Source organism: Scatophagus argus, chromosome 23 (assembly GCF_020382885.2).
Source record: "Scatophagus argus isolate fScaArg1 chromosome 23, fScaArg1.pri, whole genome shotgun sequence".
Lineage (NCBI taxonomy): Eukaryota > Metazoa > Chordata > Actinopteri > Scatophagidae > Scatophagus > Scatophagus argus.
The window spans coordinates 9,528,416-9,554,054 of record NC_058515.1 but is presented as its reverse complement, the minus strand read 5'-3'; the positions used below and the strand labels follow the sequence as shown (position 1 = coordinate 9,554,054).

Below are 25,639 nucleotides of genomic sequence, written 5' to 3'. Positions count from 1 at the left end.
GGTATAAAATGAATTATTCATATAGCTGTCTTGAATGGCCAATGAGCGTTTTACTACTGAGATCTATGTCCCACCTTCCGAAGAATCAGTCCCTGTCTTTCTGGGTGTGCGACCCCGTAGTCTGCACTCAGTCTATATAAACAAGCGTTGAGCCGCTTCATGCTCAGAAGCGCTTAGAGCGCTCCGGAGTGTAGATCAGGAAAAGGGAGAGGGACAGTCGGTGGCCATCTTAGTTAGGACCAAAGCACAAATAATCCGGCTAAAAAGGCAACCGACAGCAGAGGTCCCTGGGATATCGCCTTCGGAGACTTTCCGGTCACCGTTGGCGGTCTGACCAGAGTCGTGGTGACTACTTAAAGGCTGTTCCTGCTCACAAAGCGGCGTGCCGAAGAAGGACGCGTCTCTTTGAATAGACAGGATGCACGGACCGCCCTCCGGCGACAGCGCATGCCCATTGCGCACGATCAGGAGAGTGCAGTTCGGCATCATCAGCCCCGATGAACTTGTAGGTTTTCTTTTTGGGGAATGGGGTGTTTTATTAATTTTCGAACATATCGTACATCGCTCTTAGACTTTCTTGACTTAATTCGTAGTTAAGCATATGGGACACAAACATGATTCTGTTTACAACAGAAAATGCTTCCTGTTAGCCTAGCCTAGCTAGCTTCGTCAGGCTGATGGAGCTTGTGCTAACTAGCATGTAGCAAGAAGTTTGAAAAACTTAAAGCACAACATTCTTAAAAGGGATCCACGCTATCACATCAATTAAACCCCCTTCTTTTTTATATAGTGTACACTATAGGCCCATGAGTAAGTCGACACTATGTTTTTTTTGTTTGTATGTTTGGGTTTTTTTAGTTACTCGTTGTGAACTCGGCTTGTTAAGTTTTACCACTGGTCGCAATGTACTGTTGGTATGTTTTCTCACACAATAAATGAATAAAAGGGTACTTCAACAAAGTCAGATATGCATGTTTTCTTTGTTAAACCCAGGATTTGGTGTTATAGGAATAATGTTAATTTATGCAACTGAGCATAACGTTTTATATCACGTTGGAAGTTATTGTTTGCACAATTTACGTTGAGTACGGCTATGTTTGTTTGATAAACTGTATGAATAGAAGTAATATTTTGGCACCAAATACTGGTTGATGGTTTACAGAAATTTAGTTTCTGTCACTGATGTGGATAACTGGTTGTGAAAAATAAATCTCTATAACTGACGGATATGCGGAGTTATTGATATTTCAGCACTGACCATAGATGATCAACTGCTGATTATTGTGTCATCAACTTATGCACATGTGTTTCTTGCCAGAAACGGATGTCAGTTACAGAAGGGGGAATTAAATACCCCGAAACAACTGAAGGAGGACGTCCGAAACTTGGTGGCCTTATGGACCCAAGACAAGGGGTCATAGAACGAACGGGACGATGTCAGACATGTGCAGGTACATTATCATGTTATCATTTCATGCTAAAATGTTGATCAGTTGACAGCAGCCCCTCCCTGACATCAGGACTTAATCTTATATACATGGATTTTTGTTTCCTCAGGCAACATGACAGAATGTCCTGGTCACTTTGGGCACATAGAACTGGCAAAGCCAGTTTTCCATGTCGGCTTCATAACAAAGATAATGAAGGTCCTTCGATGTGTCTGCTTCTTTTGCTCTAAGCTACTAGTGGATTCAGTAAGTACTCGAAATGTTACCATCCATAATGATAAATGTCCACTGATATTTTGTAATAAAAGTATAATTTGAGTCTTGCTCATAGCCTTTACAATTTTGTTATTTAATTTTTTCTACCTCTAGAACAATCCAAAGATCAAAGACATCCTGGCAAAATCTAAAGGGCAACCCAGGAAGCGTTTGACACACGTGTATGAGCTGTGCAAAGGAAAAAATATTTGTGAAGGAGGGGAGGAGATGGACAACAAATTTGGAGTGGAACAGCAGGAGACTGAGGAGGACATCACCAAAGAGAAGGTATGTGGACGGAATCATTTTACCTTTGCTAATGACCATTTTACCGCACAACTCTTTGTGGTCTTACTCAACTTATTGTTTTTGACTGGTGAAGGGCCATGGTGGCTGTGGACGCTACCAGCCACGTATCAGACGCTCTGGCCTGGAACTGTATGCCGAGTGGAAGCACGTTAATGAGGATTCTCAGGAGAAGAAAATCCTACTGAGTCCAGAGCGTGTGCATGAGATCTTCAAGCGCATTGCAGATGAAGAGGACATCATCTTGGGCATGGACCCCAAGTTCGCCCGACCAGAATGGATGATTGTAACTGTGTTGCCTGTGCCTCCACTGGCTGTCAGGCCTGCTGTCGTCATGCAGGGCTCTGCTCGCAACCAGGTAAAATAATAGGATCCCAGGATGAATGTTTTGTTTTGCTGTTAGACTGCGTATTGGTTCGTGCATGATATTAAACAGTGTGAAAATGAGATCTACATGGGACGATGACAACAAATCATTTTATTATCTTCTGTTTTACAGGATGACTTGACCCACAAGCTGGCTGACATTGTCAAAATCAACAACCAGCTGAGACGAAATGAGCAGAGCGGTGCGGCTGCTCACGTCATAGCTGAGGATGTCAAACTTCTTCAGTTTCATGTAGCCACCATGGTGGACAACGAATTGCCGGGCTTGCCCAGGGTATTTATACACTTTGTCACTGCCTTGTGTTAAAGTAAGACAATGAGCCCAGTCTTTGTTGCAGTTTTTTGTGTATTATGGTTTTGCACAGTATTTTATGGTGCTTGAATTACAATTAATGTTTCTTTCACAGGCAATGCAAAAGTCTGGCCGTCCTCTCAAATCTATTAAACAGCGTCTAAAGGGGAAAGAGGGGCGAGTCCGAGGTAACCTTATGGGCAAGCGTGTGGACTTCTCTGCTCGAACTGTCATCACCCCAGACCCCAACCTGCAAATCGACCAAGTGGGCGTACCACGATCCATCGCAGCCAATATGACCTTTCCAGAAATTGTCACACCCTTTAATATTGACAGGTACTTTTTATCAAAGTAAAAAACTTTTTGTAATGCGTTTATATAAAATGTGTAAAAAAGCAAAAAAAAAACCCAGCTGTACTGTCAGCTAATTTATTCTGATGACCATCCTAGACTACAAGAACTGGTGCGAAGAGGCAACAGCCAGTACCCAGGAGCCAAATACATCATTCGTGACAATGGAGACAGAATTGACCTGCGATTCCACCCCAAACCAAGTGACCTTCATCTGCAGATTGGCTACAAGGCAAGATTAAAATAGCTATATGTAGCTCTAGAGTATACCACAAAGATCTTCTTTCATTCGTTGATTATTTGTACTAACTTTTCATCCAGGCTAAAGCTGATATTTTTTCCTCTGTTTAGGTGGAAAGACACATGTGTGATGGTGACATCGTCATCTTCAACCGACAGCCTACACTACATAAAATGTCCATGATGGGACACAGGGTCAGGATTCTGCCATGGTCGACATTTCGACTCAACCTCAGGTACCAAATGACGAACATCCTTGACTGAAATCATCTGTGTGGTGTAGCAGTTCTAACATTCCATCCTCCTGTCGCTGTCTAGTGTCACCACCCCATACAATGCTGACTTTGACGGGGATGAGATGAACCTCCACCTGCCTCAGTCCCTCGAGACGAGGGCCGAGATCCAGGAGCTGGCCATGGTGCCGCGTATGATCGTCACACCCCAGTCCAACAGGCCCGTCATGGGTATCGTGCAGGACACCCTCACAGCTGTCCGTAAATTCACCAAGAGAGATGTCTTCTTAGAGAGAGTAAGTAGATCGTTACGAGATCGAAAGCAGTTTCTTGTGTGAAAGGTTCTTAACACGGCGGGTTTCTCTGCCACAGGGTGAAGTGATGAACCTCCTCATGTTCCTCTCCACCTGGGATGGTAAAGTGCCTCAGCCGGCCATCCTCAAGCCCCGTCCTCTGTGGACCGGCAAGCAGATCTTCAGCCTAATCATTCCTGGACACATTAACGTGATCCGCACACACAGCACTCATCCTGATGATGAAGACAGCGGCCCCTACAAACACATCTCACCCGGCGACACCAAGGTACAATATCCTGATTATTACCACAACTAAGAATGAAAAATTAAATGATAGTGCGAGTGACCTCACATCCCATTCATTCACACAGGTCATAGTGGAGAACGGTGAGTTGATCATGGGAATCCTGTGTAAGAAATCCCTGGGAACCTCCGCCGGCTCCCTTGTCCACATCTCTTACCTGGAGATGGGTCACGACATCACCAGACTCTTCTACTCCAACATTCAGACTGTGGTCAACAACTGGCTGCTCATCGAAGGTAAGAAAACAGTAAAGGGAACATGAGTTTGTTGCCGTATTACAGTGAATGATAAGCATTGGGCAATAATTCTATTTTTCAAAACTGATACATAGTGGTTTTGCCATCGACCCTTTATATTAAATTTGCTCCTTTTCTTCAGGTCATTCCATTGGTATTGGTGACTCCATTGCTGACGCCAAGACCTACCTTGACATCCAAAATACCATCAAGAAAGCCAAACAGGATGTGATTGAAGTAAGCATGAAGTATTTGTTTTTTCATGCACATTTGTTAAACAACCAGAAAAACTTGTGGCTATTTCAACATGATTGTATTAGTTTTCAGCATGAATTACATTTGAAAAGTGAAATTTTTCTTTGCCTTTTGTTACTCAGGTCATCGAGAAAGCCCACAACAATGAGCTGGAGCCAACCCCTGGTAACACACTGAGGCAGACTTTTGAGAATCAAGTGAATCGTATCCTGAACGACGCTCGTGACAAAACAGGATCCTCAGCGCAGAAGTCTCTGTCTGAGTACAATAACTTCAAGTCCATGGTGGTGGCTGGTTCTAAAGGATCAAAGATTAACATCTCGCAGGTAAAAGGATCCACCGAACTATCATACGCTCACAATAAATTAGTGATTTATACACATTTTCTTTGACACTTGAATCTCTGTGCCACTTACTCAGGTTATTGCAGTGGTGGGGCAGCAGAACGTGGAGGGTAAACGAATTCCCTTCGGCTTCAAACACCGCACATTGCCTCACTTCATTAAGGATGACTATGGTCCTGAGAGTCGAGGATTTGTGGAGAACTCCTACCTGGCAGGCCTGACACCAACAGAGTTTTTCTTCCACGCTATGGGAGGCAGAGAGGGTCTGATCGACACAGCTGTGAAGACTGCTGAGACTGGTAAGTCCAGGCAGCTGGGTGAGAGACTGGTCAATAAATCACAGACAGTAAAGGCATTTAAGTTGACTGGCCAATAACAGCAATAGACATTTGAGCTTTAATTTATTTTATTTATCTATACTACCAGGTTACATCCAGCGTCGTCTCATCAAGTCCATGGAGTCTGTGATGGTGAAGTACGATGGCACAGTGCGTAACTCCATCAACCAGGTGGTTCAGCTGCGGTACGGTGAGGATGGCCTGGCAGGAGAGAACGTTGAGTTCCAAAACCTGGCAACACTCAAACCCTCAAACAAGGCCTTTGAAAAGAAGTGAGTTACACATCAATATTCATGTCAGTGTGTGTTCAAGCCCCAAACACAGTGTAACTTCATTCAACTAAATGCATAATATTACTTAATGAATTTCTAGGTTTAAGTTTGATTGCACCAATGAGCGAGCGCTGAGACGGACACTGCAGGAAGACGTAGTAAAAGAAGTGCTGACCAACGCCCATGTGCAGAGTTCCTTGGAGAGGGAGTTTGAAAAGATGAAGGAAGACCGGGAGATCCTGCGAGCCATTTTCCCCACCGGTGACAGTAAGGTAAGGTCACCTCTGCTCAAGAATAGTCTCTTGGTCTGCCACGTGAAATCAAAAATACCCCAATAAGACAATGTTTCTTTTCGCCCTGCAGGTGGTGCTGCCATGCAACCTGGCCAGAATGATCTGGAATGCCCAGAAGATCTTCCGCATCAACACTCGAACCCCAACAGACCTGAATCCCCTGAGGGTTGTTGAAGGTGAGCTCAAAAACAACAAACCTTATTGAACCAACAACAACCAGTCTTAACAGTCACTGTTGGCTCTTACCTCACACAACCAAGTTGGCAGGCACAGTGTCAGCGGCTATAGGATTTTGTAAACCACGTGGAAGAAGCACTGGTGGTAGGATTAGAACTAGGAGGTTGTGGCCTGGCCTGTCCTCAGGTGCTTCTGTAAGCCATGTAAAGCTACCCGGTGAATCCCTGCCTAAACAGTTAAAGTCTCTTTGCCAGAGAGACTCATAGCCTCACAGTACAGACAATCCAAATAAAATACATGTACATTTTTTGCCTACGCTGTTGTATTTTCAGACAGTACAAAACTACACCTGAAAGCCTCATAAATGTCAATACTTAAACGTAACTTTGTGGTAGAAATCTTAATCCTGTGTGTGTGTGTGTGTGTGTTCGGATGGCCAGGCGTTCTGGAGCTGAGTAAGAAGCTTGTGATTGTGAATGGCGATGACCCGCTGAGCAAACAGGCCCAGCAAAACGCCACCCTGCTCTTCAACATCCACCTACGCTCTACACTCTGCTCCAAACGCATGACGGAGGAGTTCCGCCTTTCCACTGAGGCCTTCGACTGGCTGCTGGGAGAGATTGAGACTAAATTCAACCAATCCATTGTAAGTTTAGTATATTGTTAAAGAGTTGTTTAAGAGCAGTCGGATCTCTGCTAGACTGTTGAACACAAACAACTTATTCATGTTCCTGTTAATCCCATGTTTTCCTCTGTTCCCAGGCCCACCCTGGTGAAATGGTTGGCGCTCTGGCTGCTCAGTCGCTGGGAGAGCCAGCCACCCAGATGACCCTCAACACTTTCCACTACGCTGGTGTGTCTGCCAAGAACGTAACACTCGGTGTGCCTCGTCTAAAGGAGTTGATCAACATCTCCAAGAGGCCCAAGACCCCCTCGCTGACCGTTTTCCTGCTGGGTCAGGCAGCACGCGACGCTGAGAGGGCGAAGGACATCCTCTGTCGACTGGAGCATACCACACTGCGAAAGGTGAGGAAAATCGTTGGACAGTTTCTGTTAATGTAGTTTTATTTTTAATCCACAGACCTCCTTACTTCACCTTTCCATATCCAGTAGTGTAATATAAACAAATTAATTTCTTCCATGTTTAAAAGCATTGACTAAATATTGTCTTTTTTTTTTTTTTTTAATACAGGTGACGGCTAACACAGCCATTTACTACGACCCAAACCCTCAGAACACTGTGGTGGCTGAGGACCAGGAGTGGGTGAACGTCTACTACGAGATGCCCGACTTTGATGTGACGCGCATTTCGCCGTGGCTGCTGCGCATCGAGCTCGACCGCAAGCACATGACTGATCGCAAGCTGACCATGGAGCAGATTGCAGAGAAGATCAATGCAGGTCAGTTGTGTCCACGTATGCTCATTTAGCACTTGAACAGAAACAAGGCGCTTTTCCCCCTGATGACATTTAATTCTTCTGCCAGGCTTTGGAGATGACCTGAACTGTATTTTCAATGATGACAACGCCGAGAAGCTTGTCCTGCGAATCAGAATCATGAATAGTGATGAGAACAAGTTCCAGGAGGTGAACACTAATATGATATTCAGTAAAGACATGCTGTAGACAATTTCCTTATTCATCATAAATAACTGTCGTCCTCCTTTTTTTTTCTAGGATGAGGAGGTGGTGGACAAAATGGATGACGATGTGTTCTTGAGGTGCATCGAGTCCAACATGCTGACGGACATGACCCTTCAAGGCATTGAGCAGATCAGCAAGGTAACACAGTGAACACGCTCAGATAACGATGCCTACTCACAGTAGGTTTCTGGTGCAGGCTCATTGCTGGTCTCGCACAAGCTTCTTATTAGGATTGAGCACACATTGAATATTGAAGCACATGTAATGTACTCGTGGCTGTAAGTCAAAGCTCACACTCTTCTCCAGGTGTACATGCACTTACCCCAGACTGACAACAAGAAGAAGATCATCATCACAGAGGATGGTGAGTTCAAGGCCCTGCAGGAGTGGATCCTTGAGACAGACGGAGTGAGCCTCATGAGGGTCCTCAGCGAGAAGGACGTAGATCCGGTCAGGACCACTTCCAACGACATCGTGGAGATCTTCACGGTATGAAAGCATGAAAAACAGTTTTTTCTTGGCGGTAGAATTACAGGTTGAAGTTATTCATTTTTCCTCCTCCTCCGTTTCCTCTTGCCTGTAGGTGTTGGGAATTGAGGCAGTGCGAAAGGCTCTGGAGAGAGAGTTGTACCACGTCATCTCCTTTGATGGCTCCTACGTCAACTACCGTCACTTGGCTCTGCTCTGTGACACCATGACATGCCGCGGTCACCTGATGGCCATCACACGTCATGGCATCAACCGTCAAGATACAGGACCACTCATGAAGTGTTCCTTTGAGGAGACGGTGAGAGGATGTTCAATTAATTGAACAAATAAAGTCTAAGTCATTAGAAGAAACTTCCTTATTAACTGTTTTTTTTCTCGTATTTCCTCTTCCAGGTGGACGTGTTAATGGAGGCCTCATCCCATGGTGAGTCTGACCCCATGAAGGGCGTCTCGGAGAACATCATGCTAGGCCAGCTCGCTCCAGCTGGCACAGGATGCTTTGACCTGCTTTTGGATGCTGAAAAGTGTAAATATGGCATGGAGATCCCTACCAACATACCTGGCATCAGCGTGGCTGGACGTAAGTGTGGAGACGTTTGTCGGCTATAATGCAGGTTATTTATTGTACAGTCACTATGGTGGAAAAGATGTGATATTAATGTTCTTTGTCCGTCCTGTTTGCAGCTACTGGCATGTTCTTTGGCACAGTGCCGAGTCCAATGAGTGGTATGTCACCTGCCATGACTCCGTGGAACACAGGAGCAACACCAGCCTATGGTGCCTGGTCCCCCAGTGTTGGTGAGTGTACGCCCAGGTTGCTTTTGGCTTGTCTTCTTTTTTCGCGGGGGGCTTCAGTCACTGAGGGTTTTTTTTGTTGTTGTTGTTCTTCCAGGAAGCGGCATGACCCCTGGAGCAGCAGGTTTCTCTCCCAGTGCAGCATCAGATGCAAGTGGCTTCTCTCCAGGCTACTCACCGGCCTGGTCTCCCACTCCTGGATCTCCAGGATCTCCAGGGCCTGCCAGCCCGTACATCCCATCTCCAGGTTAGAATACTGGTGAAATCTCTGTTTTCTCTGAGGCTACAGCTGGTTTAAGATGAGATGAGCTTTTGACTTTTTGAGTCAGATTTCTTTGTACAAATTGGTATCAAACAAAAACAGAATGTATGAGAGGGAAAAATGACTGATGTTGTACTTTTTGACAAATTTAAACAGTATTCACATTGTACAGTATGTACATTATAAACATTCAGACATTCAGGTATTTTCAACATCATTGGCCAAATGATTAATTGATGATCTAACTTGCAGAATAATCAGCAATGAAAATAATTTTCTTCTTTAGGCGGAGCCATGTCACCCAACTACTCACCCACCTCCCCGGCCTACGAGCCTCGCTCCCCTGGAGGCTACACCCCGCAGAGCCCAGGCTACTCCCCAACATCACCCTCCTACTCTCCCACTTCTCCCTCTTACTCCCCCACCAGCCCCAATTACAGCCCGACATCTCCTTCCTACTCCCCCACCTCGCCCAGTTACTCCCCAACCTCCCCTTCTTATTCACCCACATCTCCATCTTATTCCCCAACGTCTCCCTCCTACTCCCCTACCTCCCCGTCCTACTCCCCCACATCCCCCTCTTACTCTCCCACCTCACCAAGCTACAGCCCGACGTCGCCGAGCTACAGCCCAACGTCACCCAGCTATTCACCTACCTCACCTTCTTACTCACCCACCTCTCCCTCTTATTCTCCCACATCTCCATCTTACTCCCCCACCTCCCCATCCTACTCTCCCACATCCCCCTCTTACTCTCCCACGTCACCAAGCTACAGCCCCACATCGCCAAACTACACTCCCACCTCGCCCAGTTACTCCCCCACTTCTCCCTCCTACTCCCCTACATCCCCCTCTTACTCTCCAACCTCCCCCAACTACACCCCGACCAGCCCCAACTACTCCCCCACTTCTCCCTCGTACTCTCCCACCTCTCCGTCCTACTCGCCCTCCAGTCCACGTTATACCCCGCAGTCGCCCACCTACACACCCAGCTCCCCCTCATACAGCCCCAGTTCCCCCTCCTATTCCCCCACTTCCCCCAAATATACCCCGACTTCACCCTCGTACAGCCCCAGCTCCCCGGAGTATACTCCCACCTCTCCCAAATACTCCCCAACCTCGCCAAAGTACTCCCCAACCTCGCCGAAGTACTCCCCGACTTCTCCCACCTACTCCCCAACAACTCCAAAATACAGCCCCACCTCTCCCACCTACTCCCCCACCTCCCCTACTTACACCCCCACCAGCCCCAAATACTCCCCGACCTCCCCTACTTACTCCCCAACCTCACCCAAGTACTCGCCCACCTCTCCTACATACTCGCCAACTAGTCCTAAAGGTTCCACATACAGCCCCACCTCACCTGGATACAGCCCCACCTCACCAACCTACAGCCCAGCCATCAGCCCTGACGACAGCGACGAGGAGAACAACTGATGAGCTGCGGATGAGAAGGGGAGGCAGCTGAAGAAACCCCGTCACCTCATGGTGGACACCTGAAGGACAGCACCTTTTAACCAGCTGGAGGTGGCGGATCTTCTAGCCACAGGGGTCCCAGTTGTGATTGTTTCTCTTGGAGGAAATTTCTCCTTTGGGGGATCTCTGTTATCCTCCAATCTTGATTATCTGGGGGGGGGGGGGGTCTCCCTTTTACCACAAGATATTGTTAGAACTAATATGTGAAAGACTTGAACTGCTTTGCCTGAAGGAAAAAAAAGGCTGCCTTTTGAAATAGGTTTTTTAATTTTCACATGGGGGTTGGAGCAAAACTGCGAATCCCAAAAGGAAACTAAAAGGAGGGGAAGATGTGGTGAACACATAACGGGGATAAAATGTCCCTTTTTAACTTTATAGTGTGCTGCATCCAGTCTCTCTCTCATTTTCTAAATGTTGGGTGTATAGTTGTGGAAAGCATACATATTGCCAAAAGCCTTTTTGAGAAGTGGATTGTATTAATCGCTAAAGCATAAGCTCTAAAGAAAATCAAGGCGGTAAGGTTTACACTTTGTTTACTGCATATTTCACCAAGGTGTATCTTCTTGAGACTTTTTGCTGCTTTTGTTGCTACTTGTTGCTACTACAGTTGCTGCCAGTCTTGGGTTACGTTTTGTGGATCAGAGATGAAGCTTTTGGTGTCTGATATGTTTAAAATCGTCAAGTTGTCTGAAGAAGAAAGTTGGATGATCAGCAGAAATACATGATAGGAGAGAGAGAGAGAAACTGGCTTGCAGGGAAATGAAATTTCACTCTCAACATCACTGACCTACATAGGTGTATGTACCCATCACCCTCCCCTCTTCCTCCTTCACACCCCAAAGACAAAACCTGAAAGATGTCATGAAAACACCCACCAGCATCCTCTTGTCCTCCACCATTTTGGGGACTTGTGCATCAGAAGAGAGGGAAACAAAAAAAAAACACTTTTCCTGATAATATTCTTCCCATGACAGTGGGAATTTAAAGATTTATATGGGAAAAAATAATAGAATGATTACTCTGTCTTCAGTTTTGATTCTAGGAGGAAATGGGGCACACGTGGACGAGGCATACTAGTTTGGCGTTGCTGCTTTTGTCATTGTTTGCATGAGTAGCACATGTTAATACATTTTAATCAAGCTTTAGTTTGATTTTTTTTTTTTTTTTACCCAAATCCCTCCCACGTCTTGCTAATCTTCGTCCCATTTCTGATAGCTGACTTGTACACAGGATTATTTGGACTCTTCAATTTATTTAAGAAAGAAAGTTAACTACTATTCTGTGTGAATATGAATAGAGGAAAATAATAATAATTTTTTTTTGTTTTGTTTTTCTCTAGTTTGCTTTTGGTGACTTTGTGAACCTGTTTGCAGGAGGCTCATGTTGAAACACTGTGGATGAAGGGGCAGAGGATGGAGGGGAGTGCTCTTTTTTTTAGCCCTCACTCTCTCCAACAGTACCAAGTTTGTTGCCGTGACAGCAACTGTTCTTTTCACTAACAGTTCTACAGGACATTGCATGCCATCAGCAAGTCTTGACGTTGCTTCAGTTAAAGGCAAAAAGGGCAAAAATTTCAGTCTTCAGTTCAGTGTTTTCCTTTTTTTGGGATGCCAGAGGGCAACATTTGTCCTCCTGTTGGCTTTTTGCTTCACAACTTCGTGGAACAATTTTATTTTCTTTTAAGCAGAGAGCGTCCAAAGAAACAAACAGGGCCTCTGTGTTAAAAACAAAAAAAAAAAACCAAACCCTTACCCACTACATTAGTGTGACTTTCTTTTTGAGTATGGGTGCTTTGTCACATTACACAACCTAGTTTGACTGTGTCAGGGAACCGAACATACACCTGATAACAATGGAAACCAATTTTTCCATTCCCTCCTCGTTCCATTTGATCATTCGATGCAGTTTCTGAATTTATTGGATTTGCTGGGTCTCCTCCCTCTTCCCCCTTCATCCACAAGTGATCCTCATCTCTGAAATCAGTGTTTTCTTTTTTCTACCAGTGTATGTACCTGTGATTTGGGGGGGGTATTGGGTCTGACTGGGAGTCCTGAGAAGATTAAGTACAAACAGTTTAAATGACTTGTCAGATTTTGTTAAACATTGCTTCCAAGATGGTCTTGAATTGAAAGGACTGCGTCTTCTGGCCTTTGCGATAAAGCTGATGTGGTGATTGCACTTAGTAAATATTATGGTGGACCTAAGCCCCAGACATTGTGATATTTTGTCCACTATTTTTGCATCTAATCCTTATGTCTTCACCGTGTGCTGTCCGGTCAATTCAGAACATCGGGACTCCTGCGTTGTATGAATGAGTGTGTGCGTGTGCGGTTAGCATGCGTCTGAAGGCGAGACAGGGTTTCAAACTGAGGAAAGACTTCACATGTCTGGGCAAAGTAAAGTTTAACTTGAAATTGCCACTGTACAGAAATCAATTCATTATCTCGTTCTCTGTATCTTTGTTCTGTTTGTTTTTTGACTTGGAAAATAATTAATAAAAGTTTTACTACATGTCTTTGTGTTTAATGTCACTCAACTTTAAGTTAGCTGGTTAGATGTCAGCTTTGTGCAGGAACAAAAGCTACTCTTTGGTGTATTGGAAAAAGGACATGCTTTAGTTGTTATGGAGACAAATATCAAATAGACTTAAGCTTTTTTGTTGATTTATTCATTTCATAAAGTATTACCACTTTTATCACTCTGTGCCACCACAGTCACAAGGCAAATTTGTTTTGAGCTATTTTTTTAAATCTTTTTTTTTTTTTGTTGACAAACTGCAACTTGACTTTGCTAATTTAATATTTTATATATATATATATATATGTAATATTAAAAATATGCATTCTAAAACAGCTTGTAAAATAGGCAATTAAACAGAGTAATACCTGAATAATGTAACACGTACTGTAGCTTTACAAATACATTTTGCTTTTAACAGCCTTCTTATGTGTTTCAAGATGGACATATATTTGAATTGTTGTAATACTAGTTTTATTTAAGAAAAAGTCCTTATATTATAGTGACAACCAGAAAAGGGACTGCTCTTATGACTGGAAATTTGACTTTTAAGCAGTTAAATGGCTCACCCTAAACGCAGAACGACAGAAAAAAGACACATAAACATGCACATTTCATTTACTGAGGCAACAATATCTTGGCGAGTCCTAAAGCAAAACACCTGTGCCGGTAAATCACGTGACTGGACTCTGTCGTCACAGGCAACACGCTTCTTCCACTTGAGGACGCTCTGGTCTTTCTGTGAACTCACTTGCTCCCCGGCAGGAAGTTAACCAATCAAATCAGGCCAATTAACCTGAAAAACAAACAGGAATAACAGGTTTGAGTTCAAGAACGTCAGAGAGAACTGGTAAATTTTGACCTCGGGAAGTTGAGTCGCCTGTTTTTAACTATAAAAGCAGATGAAAGTCATTTATCGGGAGTTCCTTAATATCTGAAATTGAATTTACAGGACAAAAACATAGAAAGTTCACTTTGTAAACTTCGAACCTCAGCGAGCTAAAGATAAACAGCCGTTAAATGTGTAAGTCTCGTAAACCTGTCGCTGTAATGTCACTGTCCTTTAACACCAGGTTTACAGGTGTATGACTAAATTGATTGTGACTGTTCAAAGCATTGTTTCTGTACTCACTGCAACACCAATATAACTTTTGTTTGCGACAGTCCCCAGGCTAACAGGCTATGTCAAGCCCATTAGCATACTAGCTAAACTAGCATACTCACTTTGAAAGTGTTGGGCAGTTAAGGATAAACACAACTGTGTGTGGTAAATCTATGACAAAATCATACCCAGCATACTCAACAGGACTTGTCTAGGATTTATAAAATATAATAGGACCTTAAAAATAATTATCAATCATTATCATCAGAGCAGATGTTTGTGCAGGCTAAAGTGATGTTAAGCTAGTTAATAAGCTTAGCAGCTAATAACAGACTTGCTATTTCATAGCACAAGCTTGTGTATCTTAATACTGAATTAGAAGTATTTAATTGTTGGAAGCTGCCACTTTTCTCAAAGAGGTAGCACACCATTTTTGCATTACCTTTTCTGGCCACCAGATGGAGGGAGAGCTCTCCCATGGAAGACAGAAGAGTTTGAACCCCACCCTCTATATGGAGGCCACCCAGGGCCTTTCAACATAAGAAAGGCTGTGCCACTAACAAATGTAGTCAGTAAGCCTTTCATATACATTTGTCATAATAATTAGATGACACTGAGTGGCATAAACCCAATGCTAAAATACAAATTAATGTAGATGTATTTAATTTCATACGCAATTTCCCCAAATCCTACTTTACACTGATAATGGCTTCAGTTTTGTAGGTTTTGACAGTGTTTATCTGCGCAATGTGAGTTGTTAATGACTGACTCACCACAGGGGTGAATCAAGCTTCCATAAGAGAAGAACAGTAATGTGGTCTGCCTGCATGTCGTAACTATGAGCTGTAAAAGTTCAAAATCCTCAGTGTTTGTGGAGACAGACTACCTGAAATTAACCAGTTATTATTTAATGATTTTGTCATATAAAATATTTTCTTAAAAGTCTGTTGATTTTCTCGAATTTCATTGCCACCAAATAATTCCTTAAATTATCCAGTCTAATACAGATGTGCTTGGTACATTTAATTTCCAGTTATTAATCTTTAAGTCTGCAAATCATTGATTAATGACTCAAAAACAAAGAGAAGTCTCAAGACAGTCATCAACTCAGAATTAAGATGATGTCGCCAAATTTAAAATTAGTAGGACTCAAAACATGAATACAAATTAATGGTTATTTATTTCTAACGTGACTTGACAAAAATGTGAAGGCAAAGAAAAATTGTTTTGAGGCATTTAGGGCGTGGACTTTGCCCCTTAGATGAGTCAGTCACAGGTTTCACTTTGACCTCACTCAGAGAAACCTGGACAGGTAAGCATGTTGTATAATGCATAATCTGTGATTGTACTGCACTTCCTATACATATGGGCGTGTTTGAGTGGGAGAATCCGTGTATGACTCTTGACTGTTTGGATCAGTTACTGGGGTGATAGTTACCAACTGTGCAGACCTTGACATGAGTCATCAGTGTGAAGGCAGCGGTTAGAAGGATGTTGTGCAAAGAAAGCCAGTGGTGGGAAAAGAACTTTACTTAAGTACCAATGCAAAAACATGATTCTACAAGTCAAAGTCCTGCAAATTCAATTGAAGTAAAAAAATATCATCTATAACATATGCGCAAAGAATCGAAAGTAAAAATGTTTGTTCTGCAGTAAAATGGGACTGATATGAATGTTTATTGATTATTAGAAATGATACATTAGCATGTAAGCAGTGTTTTACAGTTGTAGCTGCTTGTGGCGGAGCTAGTAGTGTGTTCCCAACATATGGCTTGGGCCCCTCCAAAGGGTCATCAGATAAACCTGAGGGGTCACGAGATGATTGATGGGAGAAGAAAGAAGAAAAAACTGCTTTTTGATACATAAATCTGTTTTTGGTTTTCAGTCTTTTCTCTAATCTTTGCTTTTTCGTGGAATGTTGGATTTATTTAAACGAAACCATGTTAGATGTTTAGAGGGGAAATGAAGTGAAGTGTCATAAAATGGAAATACTTTAAAGTGCACTTAAGTACAGTGTCGGCACCACTGTGGAAAGCCGAAAGAGGGATTTCTTGTAATTCCTCTGTTTTTGTATCACCTAATTCTTGTATTCTTTAAAGATATTCAAGTGAAGAAGTGACTTTTTGCATCAGTTTCATCATAAAGACAACAATTTTGTCAAGATAGGCCGAATTTGGGTTTGAATTCTCTCATCTTCAACTCCTGGTTCAATCAAGTTTCTGCACTTTTTTTTGCCACTTTTGTGGTTGACTCAGAGGGCTGGGCTAAAGCTGCTGAGACAGAGGCAGGAAGTAACTTGTGTATGTGTGTGTGCGTGTGTGTGTGTGTGTGTGTGAAAGAGAGAGAGAGAATTTGTATAGAGACATGTTTCCCCTCGCATGACTGCTTGTCTCCTCACTCTCTGCTCAGACGTGTTGTTTCCCACCGCCAGCTCACTCTACAAGGTAAATCTTAACTTTATTTTTTGTACATTTTGCTGCAATGTATGATTTGTTCTGTCTTTTCATATGTTGTGTTTTTACTTATTTCCTATGGTCTTGATGAAACTTTTCGTCTGAATTCTTCCCCCTCCGCACATTCTTCTCTCCCTGTTTGCTCATCACATTCCTCCTCCTTAAATCAGCTGAGGAATCTCACAATGGGACAATGAATCTTCAGTTTTGTTTGCTTGATATCTCTCCATATGAACTCTGCCTCTTTTCTCAGCTCCACTTTTCTGCTTTACGTGAGGGTGGGCACACCACACCTTTAATTTCCTTTCTCAGTCTGTTTGTGTCTCATTTCCTACACATCATCTTGGTTTTAGTTGTAAATGTTTTACAACTTCCTGGAAGTTTGGGTGGGGTTTTAAGGAGCTAACACATGTTGGGACTCAGTCGAGCTGTGAGTGAACTTGATTTTCAAAATGGGTTAAAAACGCTTTTTTTTTTTCCTGCCGCTGTGATTTAATATCCATAACATCCATGTTATGCTCATTTATTTTTTACTTCCTCTTTGTTCCTTGGTCCTCTCAGTTTCTCCCCGTCTGCATCACTCTGTCTTGATTTCACTCTCCTAATCTCATAATCATAGAGTGCACCCAGCTTTGTACACACACACACACACACACACAAACACGCCGTAGACTCACTGTTCGCTCTCAGGTCTCCGGCTGCTCTGTCCGCCTACATGTTGTCTGCTCTCATATTTCTGTGTGGTTATCAACACGTGAATGACTGATTGAGTCAGTGACCCCTGCAGCCTATCTGTGACCCTGTGTCTCCATCTCAGCCCTCCATCTTTCTCCAGACACCTCGGACCACTCCAGTAGCCGAGGTGAAAAGGGCAAATATCTGCCTTTTACCTATATCTTCTCTTTGGTACCATTTATGAACACTCACTCACTAAATTTATTCCTCCTTGTTTATTTTCTAGTTTTTTCGTTTTTTTGCCAACCAAGTAAATGCAGATTAATTGTAATTTTACTAAGAACTTTCCACTGATTTGGCAAGTCATTTTAAGAACGACTAGCAAAGTGAAGGATGTGCCCATATAAATTACTTCATGGGGTCAATTGTTTTTCCTTTACCTCACTGAAATCTGAGCTGCAAATGATTTCACATGGTTGAAATGTGTACGCATTTGACTGATCACCAAAATGCAGCCTACAGTGAATCATTGCCCAAATGTGCAGCTCATTGCACCGAACGGCTAGTTAGGTGCAAGTTAGGGATTAGCTGAACACAGTGCAGCATTTAGCAGAGCAGAGTATTTCCGCTCAGGAGTCGGTGCAGACCAAAAACAGAGCTAAAAGAGAGTGAAACACGACTCCAGATAAATGCTAATGTTGCTTAGTTAACCGCAGGATGTGTTAACAAGCAGTTTGTGAAGAGTTTGGCCTATATGCTTCAGCTGTTGGTGCTGCATAGAAGAAGCCAAAGTGAAATAAGAGCAAGGACAAAACATGGCGCCACAGCGTTTGAACTCATACAAAATCGACTCTTAATGCAAAACTGAACACATTTAAGCTGCAGATTGTGTTATCACGTTTGCCAACAGCACAGTCATTAGCTGAGCACATTACGGAGGTTTATGCTCTGTGATTGGATATTTTTTCCGCCTTGATAGTTGTAGTTAAGAGAGAGATTTTCTAATCCAGTTTTTCATCTTTTGATGATTCAACCAGGAGAATTTCATGCAGATCCAAGCCGTAGAATTGCTGTAACTGTCAGTTGGTTTATGCAGAAAATGAGCAGAACTTCTTCTTGAATTGGGGTGCCTGCAGTCATTATGCGCTTTGCAACCGTGTTGGTGACAACACCTGGTGACTCCTATTTCCTTTTGGGTTCACAAATGAATGAGGAAGGCTTCCTTAGCGCATTGGGAGGACCATGATTCTCGCCTGCGGTAGGAGGAGGGGCTGAATGTAGAGGAGAAAGGAAGAAGCCTGGAACCAGGAACCCGATTCTAGTCCCCCCCCCCCCCCTACACACACACACACACACACACACACGGCGTCCTGTCCACAGGCCGCAGGTAGGCTTTCATCACACCGGCTCCAGTTACCTCTCACATATAAGCTAACCAGGCCAGGTGAGCCCAAACACTCCTCCTCGCCAGACCTCTCGATCTCTTACAACCACCTCCACACACACAGACACACACACACACACACACTCCAGTGGACAGGCAGAATGGAGTCGGAGTCAGACAGCATGTCGGAGGTACCAGAGGAGATCATACAGTTAAGTGGATCAGGCCTTTTTTTCTCTCTTTATTTACTCTTGGAGTGGCTGTCCAAGCACTGTAACTTTAACCCGGGGCCCCTGCATGAGCTGCCTCGGGCCCTTTCTCTCTCTCATTCTCGTTTTCCTCGCTCCTTTACCTCCTCTTCTCCACCATCATCTGCCACACCGTCACCTTCTCTTGTTTTGCACCAGTTTGTTGGTCACCGTTTACATAAACGAGTTGATATCATATACCAGGGGGGGAGAGTGATTGAGACATAAATATCTTTCAAGCTGAAAAGCCAGAAAAAAACGGAAAGAGCTGCTGCAGAGCTGCTGCAGACATCCTGTTTGGCTAACCATAGTGTTGATGATTAGTGCTAATGGTCACAACTTTACTGCTTTACTGCTGCCTGATGGGCTATTTTTCACAGATATTTCAGAAGAGTTGAGGGCGACGTCTCGCGTGTTGGATCAGCGTTCTCGGTTGACTCTAATCACTTTTAATGATGCTAACTGTCCTCCATTATGAGTCATGGTTGCTCACTGGCAACTGTCTAGCATTTAAATTGAACCATAAGGTTATAACTTAATGATAACAGAATGAAAAGTGCAGTAGAAGCCCCACCCATATTATATATATATTTTTTTTGTTTATTTCAGCACAGTAGTATTTATATGTATATATGTAATATTGCTTTAAGATGTCACAACCCTCATGAAGCTGCAGGGGATTTGATAAGATTTCAGATGTTTGTGTGTTATCATCCAGGAAATGCCTGTTGATTATCTGTAGAGGCAGGAAACTGCAACTATAGCACTCCATTATATTGCATTAGACACCTTAGGATGGAAACTGGATTTTGCAAAAGTTTTTTTTATTCAGTCTTCTAGCACTGAAGTTGATTAATCAATTAATCTGTCCTCTTTTTCTGACAGGTATACCTTCTTGGTTTTCAGTTTCTCTGTTTAAATCGTGTTGTGTAAAACTCACCTTTTTCAGTCACACAGCAAGGTGGGCGAAGACAGGTGGAGACGAAGCTGTGGTTGGCTGAAACGCTGAGTATGTTGAAGTGTAGAACGTCAGGGTGAGGGAAAACTGTAAAAGAGGCAGGGGTGTACATTCTCACACTGACTTGATCCAGCTTGCATATAACCACGCCTGTTTTTGTGTGATGACACTCATGTTGTGGCTCAGTGTTGTGTTTCGTTAGAGGGATGTCATGTAGCCTGCGGTCGTTAAGCAGAAACACAACACTTCATTTTGTCTCAAGCCTTAAGTGTAATTGCGCTAATCACATCGCTGACATCCTCATCTCGGTCTTCCTTAAAAGTGACTGCGGTTTGGGAGGCGTCTGTGTTGAGTTCTGGTTGTATCGTTCGACTTCCTGTCCAACCTAGTGAGGAAATCTAACTTTTACAATCACCATATTTAACTTGGAACAGGCTTTTTACGCCAGATGCCTGTCCTGACACAACCCCCTCCATTTATCGAGGCTTAGGACTGGCAATTAAAAATGTACTGGCTAATGCATCTGCAGTGGCTGGGGAACATGTTTTTCTCAACATCCATTTTAAAAACCCTTTGTTTTAAATCTAGTCTAAAAATGTGACAAGTTGAGTACTTCCCTCATGTGGCAGTAGCATTCTGCATTTTGTTTTGTATTTTGACTTACTCCAACCAAAACCGAGCATCTATTTCCACATGGAACTAGTGAAACACCATCTGTTTGGACTTCCTGTTTCGGCCAGCTTCTTCCCCTTCTGTCAGACATGATTTGCGTAATTTGGATCCCAAGTGTGACTCAGATGTGCCATTTGACTGACTCCTACTGTAGAAATCATGCTCGTGTTGACTGTTGTAAATCCCTCCCCACTACATCCTACTCTTTTTGTCCGTGCGTCTTACCGGTCTTCTTCTTGTTTCCTTGCAGTATGCTCCCCTTCCAGGCAGCACCAGGTCAGTTTGGCCCAGAGGTCCGGGAGCCGGGCCTCCGGGTGTGGAGGGTGGAGAAGATGAAGGCAGTGCTGCTGGATCCCTCAGAGGTGGGAGCCTTTTATAATGGGGACTCCTACCTGGTGCTGGACAACCGTGGTCAACTGGGAGCTGATCTCCACATGTGGATAGGTGAGAGACTGAAACACCAACATATATGTATCATGTCATGGGGAGCTGGGGGGGGGGGGGTGCCTGGACACAATCAATAATACTGAGAAAATAAGAGCTAAAGGGGGAGATACATGAGATCATCAAAATTAGACCATTTCCTATGGATCGTTTCAGCTATTCAGACAGCTCTGGTGTTGAGCTCAGTCTGGAAAATAAGTCAGCCAGTTAGAGTGCTGAAGGCAGGATCAACAATCTTCATCCTCCACCAGAGCCAAAAAAAATTACGACAGAAAAATGGCAACAACTCTAGATAAGATGGATGCAGCAGTTACGGGATGTTGAAAGCTCCAATACAGAAATGCCTTCTCTTAGATCAGCATGTTTCTTCAATCGGCATGAAAAATGTTCAGCCACTAAAAAATGTCTGATCGTGATGACAGACTGGAAAATTAAGTCAACTAAAAATGGCAGAATTTGACTTGGTCATGAGGACAGAAAATCGAGTGACAACGCAGAGATAAGATGTCCACACTACAACATGCAAGGCATCATGACACAACACATACTGTATCACACTTATATTCTGCTCAAAAACTTTACACTTAAATGTGTAGTCCTGGCTTCAAGAGAAGGGATACGTCTCCTGTTTCTATTCCACTCCAGGAAAAGCGCTAACCATTGTTCACTGCTTATTACACACCTCATCCTGGCCCTGCGCTGCGGTCGAAAAGCTAATAACCCTCCCGCTAATGGTGATGACACATGAGACACAGCGCCGACCTGCTGCATCATTGTGCGAGGACAGAGGCTGGATGGAGAAGGATGAAGGGATGATGAACCGGGATGTTTTCTTTTTTTTTGTCGAGCGGGGCCCATTAAAAATGCAGGATGGCTGTTACAGTACTCAAATGTGGCTGTTGTTTCCAGCATGTATCCGGTGCTTAGGTAACACTAAGCTGATTGTCACAGCTTGGAGAGGGCTCTCCGAAGCCTCGCTCCTCCTCTTGTTTGCAGTTGATGGCCCCTGTGTCGTCTTTGTGCGCCGCCGGCCAACGCTCTGTTTGCCTCTTTGTCTGCGTGACCCGTCACCTCTGTCAGCGGCTCTTTTGTTCCTCACGCTGTGACACCTTAACCTTTCTGACCTCATTTTCCTAACTCTTCCTCGCATCCCTCTTATTGCCGTTTTCTTTCACTCAAACGGAGGTTTTTATTCGACGGACAGGATTTTGTTGCCGTGCGAGCTCAGTTTGGAGTTCTTTCAAAGCAGTTTTACGAGCATCCGTACATGTTGGCTGAATAGCTCATCATAAAAGATCATTTTCAACCTCAGAAATAGCAGTTTGGCAAAATGACCCCAACACAATTTTTTCCCCCCAGAGATTTTGTAGAGCCTTTAATCATATCTCACTGTCTCCATCACTTTGTTGTATTATGGTACAAAGATGCAAATTTCAGACTTTGTCAAGTTTATTAAAAAGCTTTTATTAGCGACATAGCTTAGACATAGCTTCCTCAGACCAAAAAAAAAAAAAGAACAAAATACCTCAGTCAGACCTTTTCATTCATTCAAGTGTGTACTTTTTGAACGTGGTATTTAATCTCCTCTCTATCGCAGGTGAGAAGTCGTCTAAGGACGAGCGGGTGGCGTGTGCCATGCTGGCCACCCAGTTGGACAACTTTCTGGGCGGTGACCCCGTTCAGCACAGGCAGGTTCAGGGCTACGAGTCCCCGGAGTTCATGGCTCTCTTCCCCAGAGGAGTCAGCTACAAGGTGAGGATTGGACAGACCTGATTCTGGATCTTCATGAACACATGAAATATAGCTTTGATTTTTTTCCATTTATACGTAAGTCACTTGCAGTGTCAATTAAAGAACTTGCAGAGTAATTGATTAACCTGAACTGTTGATTATTTTTCTCAAGTTTTCAATCATAAATGAGAAACCGAATGCAAAGACTTGCCTTTTGACATATCTCATTTTCTGCGCTTTGACTTTTTTGTCACTTCACAACACTAGACACAGCTGCCAAGTCGAGTTGAAATCTCACACATTTTTACCAGCACGACAACTAAGATAAAACACAAAAAGACAAACATAAAAACCACAATGTCTTTTGGATGCGTATCCCATTTGTCTCACAGGAGGGTGGCGTGGAGTCGGGCTTCAGGAGGTCTCAGGGTTCTGGGACGGTGCACAGGTTGTACCAGATCAAAGGGAAACGTAACATCCGTGCCAAGGAGGTGGAGCTGTCCTGGAGCAGCTTCAACAAAGGAGACTGCTTCATCCTCGACCTCGGAGAGGTGAGATCGCAAACTGAGGACTCGAAAACCTGTCATCTTTCATAATAGGATTAAAAAGTGCTCATGCAAAAGAAAGTTTGCTGTGAAACTGCATGAACATGACCACAGTGTCTCACGCTGTCTCTCTGCCCTCCAGACCATTGTGTCGTGGATCGGCTCGCAGGCCAACATCTTTGAGAAGCAGAAAGTGCGCGAGATCGCCTCGCTGATTCGTGACACGGACAGACATGGCAAAGCCCGAATTGTGGACAGCAGCGAGGGCGAGGAGCCAGAGGAGATGCTCAATGTAAACACACTTTTTTAATATGTAGTTATGTTACAGACAGTGCGCTGTTGTTCATCTTGGATGTGAAACTGGTCAAACTGATTAAAGTGGACTAACAGAAAGCAAATATAAGCATATTCCCCCAAATTTCCAGGTTAGCACATGCTTCCAAAATATTCAGATCAATCTAAGGAAGTCCTTAAAAAAAATAAATAAAAAAATCTTTGTTGTAGTATTGTTGGTTTCTCAGCTTCCTGTCGTGTCGCTGCAGATCTTGGGACCGATGCCAGAGCTGCCGGAGAGCACGCCAGAAGAGGACAGCAAAGCAGACGCTTCCAACTCTGCCTCCCTCTACAAGGTAACTTCATCTGCACATCTGCATTCATATCTGCCTCTTCTTATCATTGAGTAAAGCATAAGACTGTGTTCGTTTCCCCCACAGGTGTCTGATGCGACGGGATCCATGTCGATAACCAAAGTGTCGGACAAGAGCCCGTTTGGCAAGGAGCTGCTGGTTCGGGACGACTGCTTCATTCTGGACAACGGCGCCAATGGAAAGATCTTTGTCTGGAAAGGTGAGGAAATCTATGTATTTTATATTTATCAAAAATAACTTGAAATGAGCTGAGACATCTGAGAAAGACATAAATGTTCTTTATAGAAAGATGGTTTCTTTTAAGGGTTTGTTTCTCATTTCAAAGCAAATTAAATACAGCAAAACAAAACACTCAACTCACATAACGAAATACTGATAAAACGGAGTAGCAAATTAAGCCTGTGGTTAATGGGGTGGATGATATGTTATTAGTATTTTTCAGGGTTGCTCATGAGACTGAGCGGCAACTTGGGATTCTTGACAAGAGCACAAATCAAACAGGATGTCAGAGTTTTATTTTTTGTTTTCTATGTATAAAATTGTGATTTTAGGAGCAGCAGCATTTTAACAAGCTTATTTCAGTATTTTTAAACTCTAAATTATCAGAAGCGACTGCTGCATTTAGGCTGACATAGTGACAAATAAATAAATAAATAAAAGCGTCAGTATGTCTGACAGCGTGGATGAGGCTTTCAAACACTTGAATTTCTTGAATTTCCCTCAGGATCAATAAAGTGTCTATCTATCTTAATCCTGTTTTAATGTGTGCATGTACTGTACGCACATAAGAATGTAATATTTTCTCTAGTGGAAAGAGAAGCAGCTAATGAGGATCTAGAAGCAAATCAAAATTGTGAATTCTTCCAGTGCGGGACTAATACAGGCCTATCTTATCTTAATGATCCTTTGCAAACTGCCAATACTAATGTTGTTCACTGGTCGACTGCCAGGCAACGGAGCGAATGCTGAGGAGAAGCAAGTGGCCCTTCAGATGGCAGATAACTTCATCGACCAGATGAAGTACCCCAGGATGAAAACGCAGGTACATCTCAGAAATTCTTGTTCCACTCTTGTTCACTCTTAATGTATCTCAGGTCGTTTACAGACGCGGATTATCTCCTGCAGGACACTTACTGTGGCTCTCTCTCTCTCTCTCACACACACACACACACACACACACACACACACAGAGTTAGCAGTTGATATTTGTGCGGTTTGTGCTGCAGGTGGAGATACTGCCACAGGGGAAGGAGACCATCATCTTCAAGCAGTTCTTCAAGAACTGGAACTAATTCATTTAAGTGTTTGACAAATCCCGCGCTCAAGAAGAAGCCGACAAACAGACAGCATCCGATACAAGATACATTTCATTTTTATATGGATTCACTTGTATGTACATATTTGTAAGGCACTGTGCCGTGGACCTGGTAGAATCAGAGATGTGATGCCACTTTTATATATGCAATATTCTGCAAGTTTCTTCTGGTGAGATTATAAAGATATTTAAAAATAAAAACAAAACAACTTTAGGTCAATGACTTTGGATTTTTCTTTTTTTTTTTTTTTTTACA

The 25,639-nt window shown here is 43.4% G+C and overlaps 2 protein-coding genes across 7 annotated transcripts; both read left to right on the top strand.

Annotated features, from left to right (window-relative positions):
* Positions 1 to 157: 157 nt before the first annotated feature.
* Positions 158 to 13,203, top strand: polr2a (RNA polymerase II subunit A). Its single transcript, XM_046380353.1, has 29 exons — positions 158 to 505; positions 1,319 to 1,451; positions 1,558 to 1,694; positions 1,818 to 1,991; positions 2,086 to 2,367; positions 2,509 to 2,670; positions 2,804 to 3,024; positions 3,139 to 3,271; positions 3,391 to 3,515; positions 3,598 to 3,808; positions 3,885 to 4,094; positions 4,180 to 4,348; positions 4,491 to 4,585; positions 4,726 to 4,929; positions 5,024 to 5,246; positions 5,374 to 5,557; positions 5,658 to 5,829; positions 5,921 to 6,026; positions 6,468 to 6,673; positions 6,790 to 7,053; positions 7,220 to 7,427; positions 7,513 to 7,613; positions 7,704 to 7,808; positions 7,977 to 8,159; positions 8,254 to 8,457; positions 8,553 to 8,739; positions 8,844 to 8,957; positions 9,052 to 9,201; positions 9,503 to 13,203. Exons 1-29 carry the CDS (start codon positions 419 to 421, stop codon positions 10,651 to 10,653), a joined length of 5,901 nt encoding a protein of 1,966 aa, XP_046236309.1. The 5' UTR covers positions 158 to 418; the 3' UTR covers positions 10,654 to 13,203.
* Positions 13,204 to 13,915: 712 nt separating this feature from the next.
* On the top strand, positions 13,916 to 25,597 carry capgb (capping protein (actin filament), gelsolin-like b). Of its 6 annotated transcripts, none has more exons than XM_046380023.1 (11): positions 13,932 to 14,059; positions 14,162 to 14,233; positions 16,721 to 16,755; positions 20,952 to 21,145; positions 22,743 to 22,897; positions 23,269 to 23,427; positions 23,564 to 23,713; positions 23,964 to 24,050; positions 24,135 to 24,267; positions 25,019 to 25,110; positions 25,295 to 25,597. In XM_046380023.1, exons 4-11 carry the CDS (start codon positions 20,953 to 20,955, stop codon positions 25,358 to 25,360), a joined length of 1,035 nt encoding a protein of 344 aa, XP_046235979.1. In that variant the 5' UTR covers positions 13,932 to 14,059; positions 14,162 to 14,233; positions 16,721 to 16,755; position 20,952; the 3' UTR covers positions 25,361 to 25,597. The 6 variants fall into 6 exon arrangements, with proteins under 6 accessions (XP_046235973.1, XP_046235979.1, XP_046235975.1 ...); XM_046380019.1 differs by having other exon boundaries at positions 16,651 to 16,755; XM_046380017.1 differs by lacking the exon at positions 14,162 to 14,233 and having other exon boundaries at positions 13,916 to 14,059; positions 16,651 to 16,755.
* The last annotated feature ends 42 nt before the right edge of the window (positions 25,598 to 25,639 follow it).